The 12,272-nt window shown below is 39.0% G+C and overlaps 1 protein-coding gene across 3 annotated transcripts in view; it reads left to right on the top strand.

Annotated features, from left to right (window-relative positions):
* Trim37 (tripartite motif containing 37) overlaps positions 1-12,272 on the top strand; it is a 74,951-nt gene that overhangs the window by 27,763 nt on the left and 34,916 nt on the right. For all 3 annotated transcript variants that reach the window (XM_090351120.1, XM_090351121.1, XM_090351122.1), the window contains exons 13-17: positions 1,211-1,390; positions 4,146-4,260; positions 5,445-5,660; positions 7,557-7,690; positions 9,961-10,046. In XM_090351120.1, coding sequence (XP_090207246.1) covers positions 1,211-1,390; positions 4,146-4,260; positions 5,445-5,660; positions 7,557-7,690; positions 9,961-10,046 — 731 coding nt within the window. The remainder of the gene's footprint in view (positions 1-1,210; positions 1,391-4,145; positions 4,261-5,444; positions 5,661-7,556; positions 7,691-9,960; positions 10,047-12,272) is intronic.

Here is a 12,272-nt window from a genome sequence, read left to right as displayed (position 1 = left end):
ATAGCATTGGCAAGAAAAATAATTTTTTTTTTTTTTTTTTTGCCAGTCCCAGGCTTGAGCTCAGGACCTGACCACTGTCCTTGGGCTTTTCTCAAAGCTAGTGTTCTACCCTGAGCCACTGCACCACTTCTGCCTTTTTCTATGTATGTGGTACCGTGGAATTAAACCCGGGTCTTTGTGCATGCTAGGCAGGCACTTTACCACTAGACCAAACTCCCGGCCCAAAAAATAAAATGTTATAGCCATGAATTTTTTGGGGCACAGTGAGTTACTTTATTATAACTTGTACTGGAAGATGCTAAAGCATTTATATATTATTTATTCATTCATTCATTCCAGTTCTAGGGCTTGAACTCAGGGCTTGGGCATTGCCCTTGGCCTTTCTCAAAACTAGCCCTCTACCACTTGTGCCACAGTGTCACTTCCAACTTTTTCTGAGTGTGGGGTACTGAGGAATTGAACTGAGGACTTCAAGCTTGCTGGGCAAGCACTCTTACCAAGAGGCCACATTCTAGCCCATAGTAATGCATTTTTTAATTCACATTTTGAAATTGTGTTATTAAACCTGAAATTCAAAGGCAGATTCAAATAGATTGTTCAACTCTTCAACATCAATGAAACTAAAACCTCTTTGAAGAACTTGCTGATATAAAAGTTATTATTTGAGGTTCTGCTTTGTTCCTGGTACATTGGTAAACATTTTTTAAAATTTGTCTGGGCACTGTCCCTGAGCTCTTCAGCTCAAGACTACAAACCTACTCATGAGCCAAGCCCCACTTCTACCTGTTTTCATGAGGTTTAGTGGAGATAAGAGTCTCAAGTCCTTTTGTGCCGGGGCTGGCTTTGAACCTTGATCCTCAGATCTTAGCCTTGTGAGTAGCTAGGATTACAGGCATGAGCCACTGTGCTGGCTTGGTAAACATTTTGAAGAATGAAATAGTTCCTAGTCATGTTCTGGTGGCAGTATTCAAAATACTATTTTTGTAAAAGATACCTTTTCTGAAAGAAACGTGTGACAAGTTTCTTCCGAAGTTATTACTTAATGAGCATAAATGAGTCTATATTTTTATTCTTTGGGTTTTGCTTTGGGAGTCGTCAGTACCTTGCACTTGCTAAAGCAGGTTTCTAACACCTAAGCCACACCTCACAGCCCAGATGTCCTTTATTATTACTTCACTAACTATGTTATTGATCTCTTTTTCTATTTTAGATATGAGTATCGTGTAGAGATGGTTCATCAGTCCTGCAATGATCCTACCAAAAATATCATTAGAGAATTTGCATCTGACTTTGAAGTTGGAGAGTGTTGGGGCTATAATAGATTTTTCCGTTTGGATTTACTGGCAAATGAAGGATACTTAAATCGACAAAACGATACAGTGATTTTGAGGTAATAGGAACTATTTATCATGGAAGAATTAAATCATCAAATCTTTGTTTCTAAATCTACCCCTTTAACAACAATGAATATTGAATTCCTGCTAGTTATAATCATACTAGTTTCTTAGCTGTTTTATTTCTGAAGTTCTATGTAGTCAAGTGAATAATAAAATGTGTTTGACATCTAGTTATTCCACAAAAACAGAAACTATTAAAACTTAAGTATTGTCCAGGCCCTGAGTTAAAGCTCTATTTCTGTCAAAATTTAAGATTGCCTAATTTCAAAACTCTTATAGTGGTCTAGGAGTGTGGCTAGTGATAGAGTGCTTGCCTAGCATGCATAAAGCCTGGGGTTCAATTCCTTTGTACCACATATGCAGAAAAAGTTGCAAGTGATGTTGTGGCTCAAATAGTAGAACTCTAGCCTTGAGAAAGCTCAAGGACAGTGCCCATGCCCTGAGTTCAAACCCCCGAACTGGCCAAAAATAAAACCCTAGAAACCTCTTAAGAGTGTAAAAATGATACTCGAGAGGCAAATTATAAGTCTGACTTCATGTGAACAGGTGGTCACAGTGTCTTAAGAATATTGCATGAAATTTCCCTCAGCTTGTGTCTATCAAGTGTGCCATATTTACATGCGAGGAGATCTAAAAATAGTAGGTAAACAAATGCTTAATTGTAAATACTTGGCCAATGTTTTGGTGGCTGGTTTTATGAATACAATTTTACAGAATGATTTAGTTTCTAGATAACAGATCAAGTATAGGAAAACATGTAAACAGATGAATACTTAGCTTATTTGCAGGAAGGAATAGTGGAAATGCCTAAACATAGGATCATTGTTGAGGTAGCCCCTTTCCTTTTTTCTTTTTGACAGTCCTGGGCTTGAAATCAGGGCCTGAGCACTGTCCTTGAGCTTTCTCAAGACTATAGCACTCTACCACTTGAGCTACAACATCATTTCCAGCTTTTTCTATATATGTGGTACCAAGGAATTGATCCCAGGGCTACACGCCTACTAGGAAAGCACTCTACCACTAGGCCAAACTCACTCCCACCCATCCCCCCACTTTAAAAAAAAATTTATTAGGGAAAAGAGTCTTACAGGATTTTCTGCCTGATCAGGATATTAGCCTCTAGAATATTTGTATCACAGGCATAAACTACCAGTGCCAAGCTGAGAGCTTCGATTTTTATTTTTTAACAAACTTGCCCCTTCCTTCCTTCCTTCCTTCCTTCCTTCCTTCCTTCCTTCCTTCCTTCCTTCCTCCCTCCCTCCCTCCCTCCCTCCCTCCCTCCCTCCCCCCCCCCCTCTCTCTCTCTCTCTCTCTCTCTCTTTCTCTCTCTCTCTCTCTTTCTCTCTTTTCCTCTTTCTACTTGAACTCAGGCCTGGGCACTGTCCCTTTAGCCTTGCTAAAGGCTAGCACTCTACTACTTGAGCACAGCACCACTTCTAGTTTTTTCTGTTTGTGTAGTACTGAGGAATCAAACTCAGGTTTGAATCATGCATGCTAGGCAAGCACTCCACCTACCCCTAAGCCGTATTCCCAGCCCATACTTTTGTTTTAATTTTAATATTTCACATAAATTTGTAACTCTTGATGACTTCCATAATAAACAATACAGTTACATATATTCTCATTAATTCTATAGAGCTGTTTTGGATTTTTGTGAAACCATTATCCCTTTCTTGCAAAAATTACTTTTCATCTAGTGGAATGTGTTTCCTTCATTATTTACATGTTTATGTTGAGCTTCATCCTTTGTATGTAGGATATGTTGGAGTATCTTCTGTAGTGTTGGTTTACTGGTTATAAATTGCTTCAATGTTAGTATCCTTGACTAAAATTAGCTGCTACAATTGAGAATGAGATGGTATGTTCTTACACTAACTTAAAAAATCCTGCTGGGGGTTAGTGGTGGGAGCTGAACGATGATGGCCTTTTAAACAGTTTGTTCTTATTACAAATGCCTGAAGAAATTAACTTAGAAAATTTTTAGATCCAGTATTGGAGGTTTCATCCCATGATGATCTGTGCTGCTGTTTTGGTCATGTGGGAAATCACATCAGAATGGAAGCATGTGCTAGAACAAAATTATTTCCCTTAAGGTGTGAGCCAATCCTTCAAATATAATTCCTTGAAAATAACTTGTTTTTTTCCTAACCTTAACTGAAGTTTGCTACATTCTTTTTCTTTATGAGTTAGGATCTTACTTTTCTTTGGCTGGCCTGGACTTGTATCATCTCCTGTTTGTGCTTCCCACCACGACTGGGGTAACAAACCTCACCATGTCCTGCTTCTTTCTGTTGAGATGGAGTCTCATGAATTTTGTTTTTTGATCAGGCTGGCCTGGAACCTCAATCTTCCAATATCTCCACCTCTCAAGTAGTTGGGATTACCGTGTGTCACTAACACCCAAGCTGCTATATTTCTAGATGAGCAGTTTTCACTGTAAACTATCTGGAAGTGTTTCCCAACTCATGATCATCATTACGTTTGAACTATATTGTTATTATAATAAATATACATTATTAGGTTAACATGGGAGCTTAATCTTGATACAGAAGTACAGTTTGAGTTTAGAATTTTATGCCATTATGATTTATGGCCTACATGTATAAACAGTAAATACCGAGAACTCTGAAGTCATTTGAATTTTGGCCTTTCCACACTAATATTGTGAAACACGTAATTACAGATTCTTAACTAGATAATATTTTATTGTTTGGATTATTTTTTTTCAAATGGAACTATTTTTTTAAGGTTTCAGGTACGTTCACCAACTTTTTTCCAAAAATGCCGGGACCAGCATTGGTATATTACTCAGTTGGAAGCTGCACAGGCTAGTTATATCCAACAAATAAACAATCTTAAGGAGGTAAGACAAAGATGTTTTTTTTTTTTTGAAAAAGATGTTTATTTCTGGTTTCTTGCTTTATTTTTGCCTGTTGAATTTGAAATTAGATTGTTGTCCTCTGTACTGACTTTGAGGAGGAAGTTTTAGAGTGCTAGAAGGGACTAATAGATGAACAAGAAAGACATGAATACATGCATACTTTTGGAGGCTTTCGTGTTCAGTGTACTATTTAACTACTTGGTCTGGGATGTAGTAATGATAAATTGCTTACTAGACATGCTCAATGCCTTAGGTTTCTTCCTCAGATCTACTAGAAAGAAAAGGAAACAAGACAGCCAAACATAGCATCTACATGTATTCTCTCTGTAGTTTGGGCCGGTTGTAAAAGAAAAAGGGTAAAAATAAATGGGGCAGTTTATCTTTCTCTTATTTTTTCATAAGTAAAGGACAGAAGAGATAAAAGAGGACTCAAAAATAGTTGGAACAAGCAAGGCGATGTAGCTCACGCCTATAATCCTAACTACTCATTTGGCTGAGATCTGAGGATCAAGGTTCAAAGCCAGCCCAGGCTCTAAAGACTGAGAGACTCTTATCTCCAATTAATCACTAGAAAACAGGAAGAGGGGCTGTGGCTCAGGGGTAGGATGGTGTCCTTGAGCTGAAGACCTCAGGGACAAAACCCAGGCCCAGGGAAAAGGCGGTAACCTTGAGCTGAAGAGCTCAGGAACAGCACCCAGGCCCAGAGTTCAAACCCCACGACCTACCCAAAAGAGGTTGGAATATTGGATCCATTTTAGCTATCCACTAACAGTGTTAGGATTTAAACTAAGGGTCATATGCTCTCTTGTAGTCACTCTACCACTTGAGCTGTATCCCTACCTTCCCCCCCTTTTTTTTGTCCTGGCACTGGAACTCTGGGTCTGGGCATTATGCCTGAGCTATTCAGCTCAAGGCTACCACCCTACCCCTTGATTCACAGTGCCACTTCTGGTATTCTGGTGGTTAATTAGAGATAAGAGACTCATGGACTTCAGTGCCTGGGCTGGCTTTGAACAGTTGTCAGTCTCAGCCTCCTGAGTAACTAGGATTACAGGCATGAGCCACCTCACCCAGCTCCCTAGCCCCATTTTTTTTTTAACTTAAATGTATTTTACTGAGCTAACAAGTTCCACTTAAAATTTTAATTTGTGTTCTTCTTTCAAAAGAGACTTACCATTGAGCTGTCTCGAACTCAGAAATCAAGAGATTTATCACCACCAGATAATCATCTTAGTCCCCAAAATGATGATACTCCAGAGACAAAAGCTAAGAAGTCTGGGTCATGTTCTGACATGCTTCTTGAAGATGGTCCTACTACAGCTTCTGTAAGGGAAGCCAAAGAGGAGGAAGATGAGGAGAAGATTCAAAATGAAGATTATCATGTAATAATCAGATGATAATAGAAATAATAGGATCATGATTTTCAACATAAAATGTTGTGAAAGAAAGTATGCTCAAACTGATTTCCACTGATTTTATTATTTATATGTGGACTTTTTTTTTTTTTTTTGGCCAGTTCTGATATTTGAACTCAAGCCTAAGCACTGTCCTTGGACTTTCTCAAGGCTCAAGCCTTACCACTTGAGCCACAGCACTACTTGTGGAATTTTTCTATGCATGTGGTACCAAGTTGTCACTGGGTCTCTGTGCATGCTAGGCAAGCACTCTTCCACTAGGCCTAACTCACAGCCCCAGTGGACATTCTTTGATAAATGGTAATTTTATAAATCACAAATAGGTAAGTCAAAACTTTTGGGGAGTCAGGAGTGTGGCCTAGTTGGTAGAGTGCTTGCTTAACATGCGCAAAGCCCTGGGTTCAATTCCTCAGTACCATATACACAGAAAGAGCTGGAAGTTTGCTTAAATGGTAGAGCTCTAGCCTTGAGAAAGCTCAAGGACAGTGCCCAGGCCCTGAGTTCAAGCCCCAGGACTGGCCATATAAAATCCCAACAAACTACAAAACTTTTTCTGTGTTGGTACGGGGGCTTAAACCTAGGACCTGGACACTGTCTCTTGAGTATTTATTTGTACTTACTTCATTTTCTACTTTTGGTGAATAATTGGATGTAAAAGTCTTGCCAGACTCTTGTCTGGGTTGGCTTCAAAATCTGGTCCTTCAGTCTTGGCCTCCTGAGTAGCTAGGATTACAGTAATAAGCCAGCAACATCTGGCTTCAAAACATTTTAAGTTTTAAAATTTTACTTTATTTCAGAAAATTATATTCTTTGAAATAAACATGTATATTCTAGAAACTAAATTATAACTTGCAAAAAGCGTATCTTCTTGTTCACTAAATTTAGTATGTATTTAATTGTTACATATACTTGTAGAATGGTTTATGATTGGGAAACTGCCAGCTTTTGCTCTAGCAAAGCCACCAGAATAAGAATTAAGGAAGTTTTTGGGGTTTTCATTAGGTTTTATTGTTGTTGTTGTTGTTGTTAAGGTCAGTATAGAGGAGCGAGATTTTCTGTTGTTGTTAACTTATAAGATGGAAGATATTTCAGTTAAAATGCAGGGGCCAATGAGGGAGGAAAATAAAGTTGATAGAATTAAGACATTGACACTGAAGTGATAATACGGATTAGAATGTAACTTTGATAGGCTGAATAAAAGAAGTGATAGAGTTTTAGATCAGGTAACTAAAAGTAGCACATTTATGCTTAATAGTTTTTTTTTTCTGCACAGTAAGTGACAGGCTTATTTAATAACTTAGGTTAGATAGTGATATATATTATTCTGTGAATGATCTTATTGAAATTTAGATGGACTCTATCTTTTTTTTTTTAAATATTAAGAGCTATCAAATTAGTAGCTATCAATGCAGTTGTGTATATTTTTTTTTTTGCCAGTCCTGGGCTTGAGCTCAGGGCCTGAGCACTGTCCTTGGACTTTCTCAAGGTTAGAGCTCTACCACTTGAGCCTCAGCACCACTTCCAGCTTTTTTTCTATGTATGTGGTACCAAGGAATCGAACTCGGGTCTTCGTGCATGCTAGGTAAGCACTTTAACCACTAGGCCAAACTCCCGGCCCGTGTATTTTTTTTTTTAATTGGAGATAAGAGTCTCTCAGACTTTAGTGCCCAGGTGGCTTTGAACCATGATCCTCAGATCTCAGCCTCCTGAGTAACTAGGATTGTAGGCGTGATGTAGTATAGGGATAGTACCAGAGAATTAAATTCTGATAATTATCTCATTCTTTGATGCTTAGTTCATGGCGTAGAAAGGACTGAGTGGGAACATTTGGTATAGAAATCTGTTTTCTTTGCCTTGGTCTAGCACGAGCTTTCAGATGGAGATCTAGATCTGGATCTTGGTGAAGATGAAGTAAATCATCTCGATGGAAGCAGTTCCTCTGCTAGTTCAACCGCAACAAGTAACACAGAGGAAAATGACATTGATGAAGAAACAATGTGAGTGTCCTATGATAGCTACTATTATAAAGCCAGTTTAGGCCAGGAGTTTGGCCTAGTAATAGAGTGCCTGCCTAGCATTCACAAAGGCCCAGGTTCAATTCTTTGGTACCACATACATAGAAAAAGCTGGAACTGGTGCTGAGGCTCAAGTGGTAGAACTCTAGCTTTGAGAAAGCTCACGACCAGTAATCAGGTCCTGAGTTCAAGGCCCAGGACTGGCAAAAGGGAAAAAAAAAAAAAAACAGTCTAACATAAGTAGCTTAGATTTACAAGGGAGGATTTTTCAGTTTGCTCTCTATATGATACATTTTGGTGGTGGTCATGGGGCGTGAACTCTGGGCCTGGGCACTGTCCCTGCGCTCTTCAGCTCAAGGCTAATGCTCTACCACTAGAGCCACAGTACTACTTCTGGTTTTCTGGTGGTTAATTGGAGATAGTGTCATGGGACTTTTTGTGCCTGGGCTAGCCTTGAACTGCTAGCCTCAGATGTCAGCCTCCTGAGTTCTTGGATTACAGGCGTGAGCCACCTGCACAGGCTGATATAATTATTTTATTTATTTTTATTTTTATTTTTTTGCCAGTCCTGGGCTTGAGCTCAGGGCCTGAGCACTGTCCTTGGACTTTCTCGAGGCTAGAGCTCTACCACTTAAGCCTCAGCACCATTTCTGGCTTTTTCTGTGTATGTGGTACCGAGGAATTGAACCTGGGTCTTTGTGCATGCTAGGCAAGTACTCTACCACTAGGCCACACTCCCGGCCCCTCCAATCTATTTTTGATATGCATTTCATCTGAGATGTTAAGTATAACATCTGAGATGTTAAGCATTTCCTCATTCATGTGTTTATGGGACAGTCTTACACTTCTGTGAATTCTTATTTAGCTCATTTTTTTTTTTGCCCATTTATTGTAGTTCACCATTTAAAGAATGTTATAGAAAACAAAGGCAGTGACTTTAAAAGATTGGGTTCTTTCACAGGGAGTAGTTTTCTGGAGATAACAGTTGGATTATGTTGTGAATTAATTGTGTGTGTGTGTGTGTCTGTCTGTCTGTCTGTCTGTCTCTGTCTGTCTACCTGCCTGCCTGCCTGCCTGCCTGCCTGCCTGCCTGCCTGTCTGTCATGGAGCTTGAACTCAGGGCTTGGGTGCTGTCCCTGATATCTTTAGCTCAAGGCTATTGCCCTATCCCTGGGTCTGGGAGTAGTCCCTGAGCTCTTCATCTTCAGCTCAAGGCTACTGCTTTACTCTTGAGCCAAGCCCCACTTCCTGTTTTTTTTTTCTAGAGTCTCAGGTCCTTTTGTGCCCAGGTTGAGTGAGCCACCATGCCCAGCTCCTTTTTTTTTTCTTTTTTTTTTTTTTTGCAAGATTTTATTAATACCGATTTTTACATTGTATTTCAAATGTCATGTTCAACAGACAAGTATTCAAGAAGGGAATCTCTATATGCAATCACTGGCACATAGATTTTAGAACAAAATTAAAATTAAGCTGAGGGTTTATATATCATAGATACATATTAAGCTATATAATATTACATTATGTCTATAGAGTATATATCCCATCATAGATTTTTTTTTTCTTTTTCTTTTTTTGCTAGTCCTGGGCTTGAGCACTGTTCTTAGATTTTTTTCAAAGCTAGAGCTCTACCACTTAAGCCTCAGTACCACTTCTGGCTTTTTTCTGTGTGTTTGGTACAGAGGAATTGAGTGCTTGCCTAGCATGCACAAAGACCCAGGGTTTTTTTGTGGTTCATGGGGCTTGAACTTTAGGCCTAGGACTGTCCCTGAGCACTTCAACTCTGTGCTATTGCCCTACCCCTGGTCCTGTGTGTTGTCCCTGAGCTCTTCAACTCAAGGCTACTACTGCCTTACCCCTTGAGCTATAGCCACACTGCCTCTTTTCTAGAGACTAATTGGAGATAAAGAGCCTCCTGGTCTTTAGAGCCTGGGCTGGCTTTGAACCTTGATCCTTAGATCTCAGCCTCCTGAGTAGCTAAGATTACAGGTGTGAGCCACCAGCCACGCTGCATGTTCAGTTTTTTTTAAAGGAATGTCAAAAGGTTTTCTGGAATGGCTGAATTATTTTATATTCCTTCCAGCTTTGTAATAGGAATCCCATTTCTCTGGTTCCTTATCAGCCTTTGGTATTGTCATTAACTTTTATTTTAGTTATTTGATTAATATAAAGTGATATTTTATTGTTTACTATCCATTGTTACGAAATGCATTGAGGTGCAACAAATTCAAATGTTTATTTTTGTTCATTCTTAGGTCTGGAGAAAATGATGTAGAATACAGCAACATGGAATTGGAAGAGGGAGAACTCATGGAGGATGCAGCTGCTCCAGAACCTCCAGGTACAGAAGCACGGCCCAAGAAGCCATTCTATCTTCTCTCTTTGATATCTTCTAGCTGTATCATATTTACTGTTGGTACATAATAACTACTGTACATGGTTCATGGTATTAGAAGTACTAATAGTACTAAAAGTACTAATAGTTCCAATAATGATGTTTAACATAGTAATAAAGGTAACACAAATTGTTCACATGTGTCAGGCCACTCTGTGAAGTACTTTATATATCTCATTTACTTATAAAATTCTATGAGAGAGGTTAGTTTATTTTAAGAAAAGGTCTTGCTATTTATAGTCCATGTATCTTGAAATTCATGGTTCTTACCTCTTCTGGTGCTGGGATTACAGGAATGTATCACCAAACCTGGCTAAAATCTACCTTTTCTAAGCATAGAAACTGATAATTTGGGAATATGGCTAAAAATGGTAGAGCATTTGCATAGTAAATGTGAAAGCCCTATTTCACATTCTAATACTACAAAAAGAAGGAGACTGATGTTTAGTAATAAGCAATATTTATTTATTAAATAGAAGAGGGTACTTGATCATCTAGATCAAAGCTCATATTGTGTATTATTCTTTTGGCTGTATGAATCTTATATAAAGTCGTGATAATAGACTGATCTAAATAGAATCAGTGCCTTAGCAAAGAATATTTAGAGAGCTTATTTTTAGGTCAGAAAAACTCAAGAGGTTTAGTAGCCTGTCACATAACTGTAGAGTACAGCATGAGACAAACGTAGGCCTATTTAGCCTACTTCTGAGAAAACTGAACACTACATTCAGAATATCGGAGTTTGAAATGACCTTGGCATCAAGGCCTTGAAAAGATTCCATTTTTTAAAATCATTCTGTTCTTTGGGGCTCTCTGACTATGTTGGGAGGACCTATGTACCACTCTTGATTTGTTTCTGGCCACTTTTTAACCTAATAATCTAAAACATGTATAGCCATGTCCTTAGTATTCTATCCTAAATACCCCTTTGCTCTTTTTAACAGAGTGGACAGAATTTTCCAAATCCTTAAACTTTGCTTTAAATCTCAGTTAAATTCCACTTGTAGATCATTTTTCTGCTCTTGAATCTTGCTCTGAGGAGTTAAAAGTATCCATGTAACCTCCTTCTATATTATGTTTAGCAATTTCTTTTTTATGATGTGATTGGGGCTTGACCACAGGGTCTAGGCACGGTCTCTTAACTTTTTTGCTCAAGGCTTAGTGTTCCACCACTTGAGGCCTCAGCTCCACTTACAGCTTTTTGTTGGTTAATTGGAGATGAGTCTCACAGAGTTTCCAGCCTGGACTGTCCTCAGACCTCAGCCTCTTGAATACCTAGAAATATAGCTATATACTAAGTCATCATCACTCTTAAGTTTTGTCTTCCATAAAGTCCTAGGGCATGGACTTAGTTGAGTGAAGTCTTTTACTATTTAATTAGCTGTGACAAATATGTCATCCTAATGAAAGAAGCTAGTAGTTGTTGGGGGCCGAGTAATGCCATGTCTAATAACTTTCTGCTGAGACAACGCAAGGCGCAAGAGGCAGGGTGCAAGAGGCAGGACGCAAGACTTGATTACGGTTGGTTACAAATGTGTTATTGTTTATCACTCTCTGCTGGGACCTAGAGTGAGGATATATTAACTAGTAACTTTTCACCTTCTCTCTAAATACTTGAAATGAAGATATACACACGCACGCACGCACGCACGCACTCTGGTGGTAGAGTGCTTGCCTAGCATGCACAAAGACCTGGTTTTGATTCCTTGGTACCACATACATAAAAAAGCCAGAAGTGGTGCTGTGGCTCAAGTGGTAGAGCTCTAACCTTGAGGAAAGCCCAAGGACAGTACTCCGGCCCTGAGTTCAAACCCCAGGACTGTCAGAAACAAAACACACACACACACACACACACACACACACACACACACACACACACACACACACACACGGAACAAAAACTTAACTTGGGGATGATGTAGGGCAGAGACTTGTCATCTAAACAATTAGGATGTTAGATTGTCCATTAAAGTGTAAGAAATCAGTCCTAATTCAGAAGCCAGTTTTTACTCCAATTTCTGTTGCCCTAACAGAACACTTAGGAGTAGCTAAACCTAAGAAGAAGGAAAAAAAAAGATGCGAATTGTGGGTAATGGTTTTAGAAGCTCAGAATTCTAAGAAAATGGCAGGCATCTGCTTATTTTCTGGTGAGGATTTGATGTTCTGGTTCAC

This window comes from Megascapheus bottae, chromosome 17, assembly GCF_031878675.1.
Source record: "Megascapheus bottae isolate mThoBot1 chromosome 17, mThoBot2.hap1, whole genome shotgun sequence".
NCBI lineage: Eukaryota > Metazoa > Chordata > Mammalia > Rodentia > Geomyidae > Megascapheus > Megascapheus bottae.
Note: the sequence above shows the minus strand (reverse complement) of the source record. Positions and strands in the feature narration are given on the sequence as shown.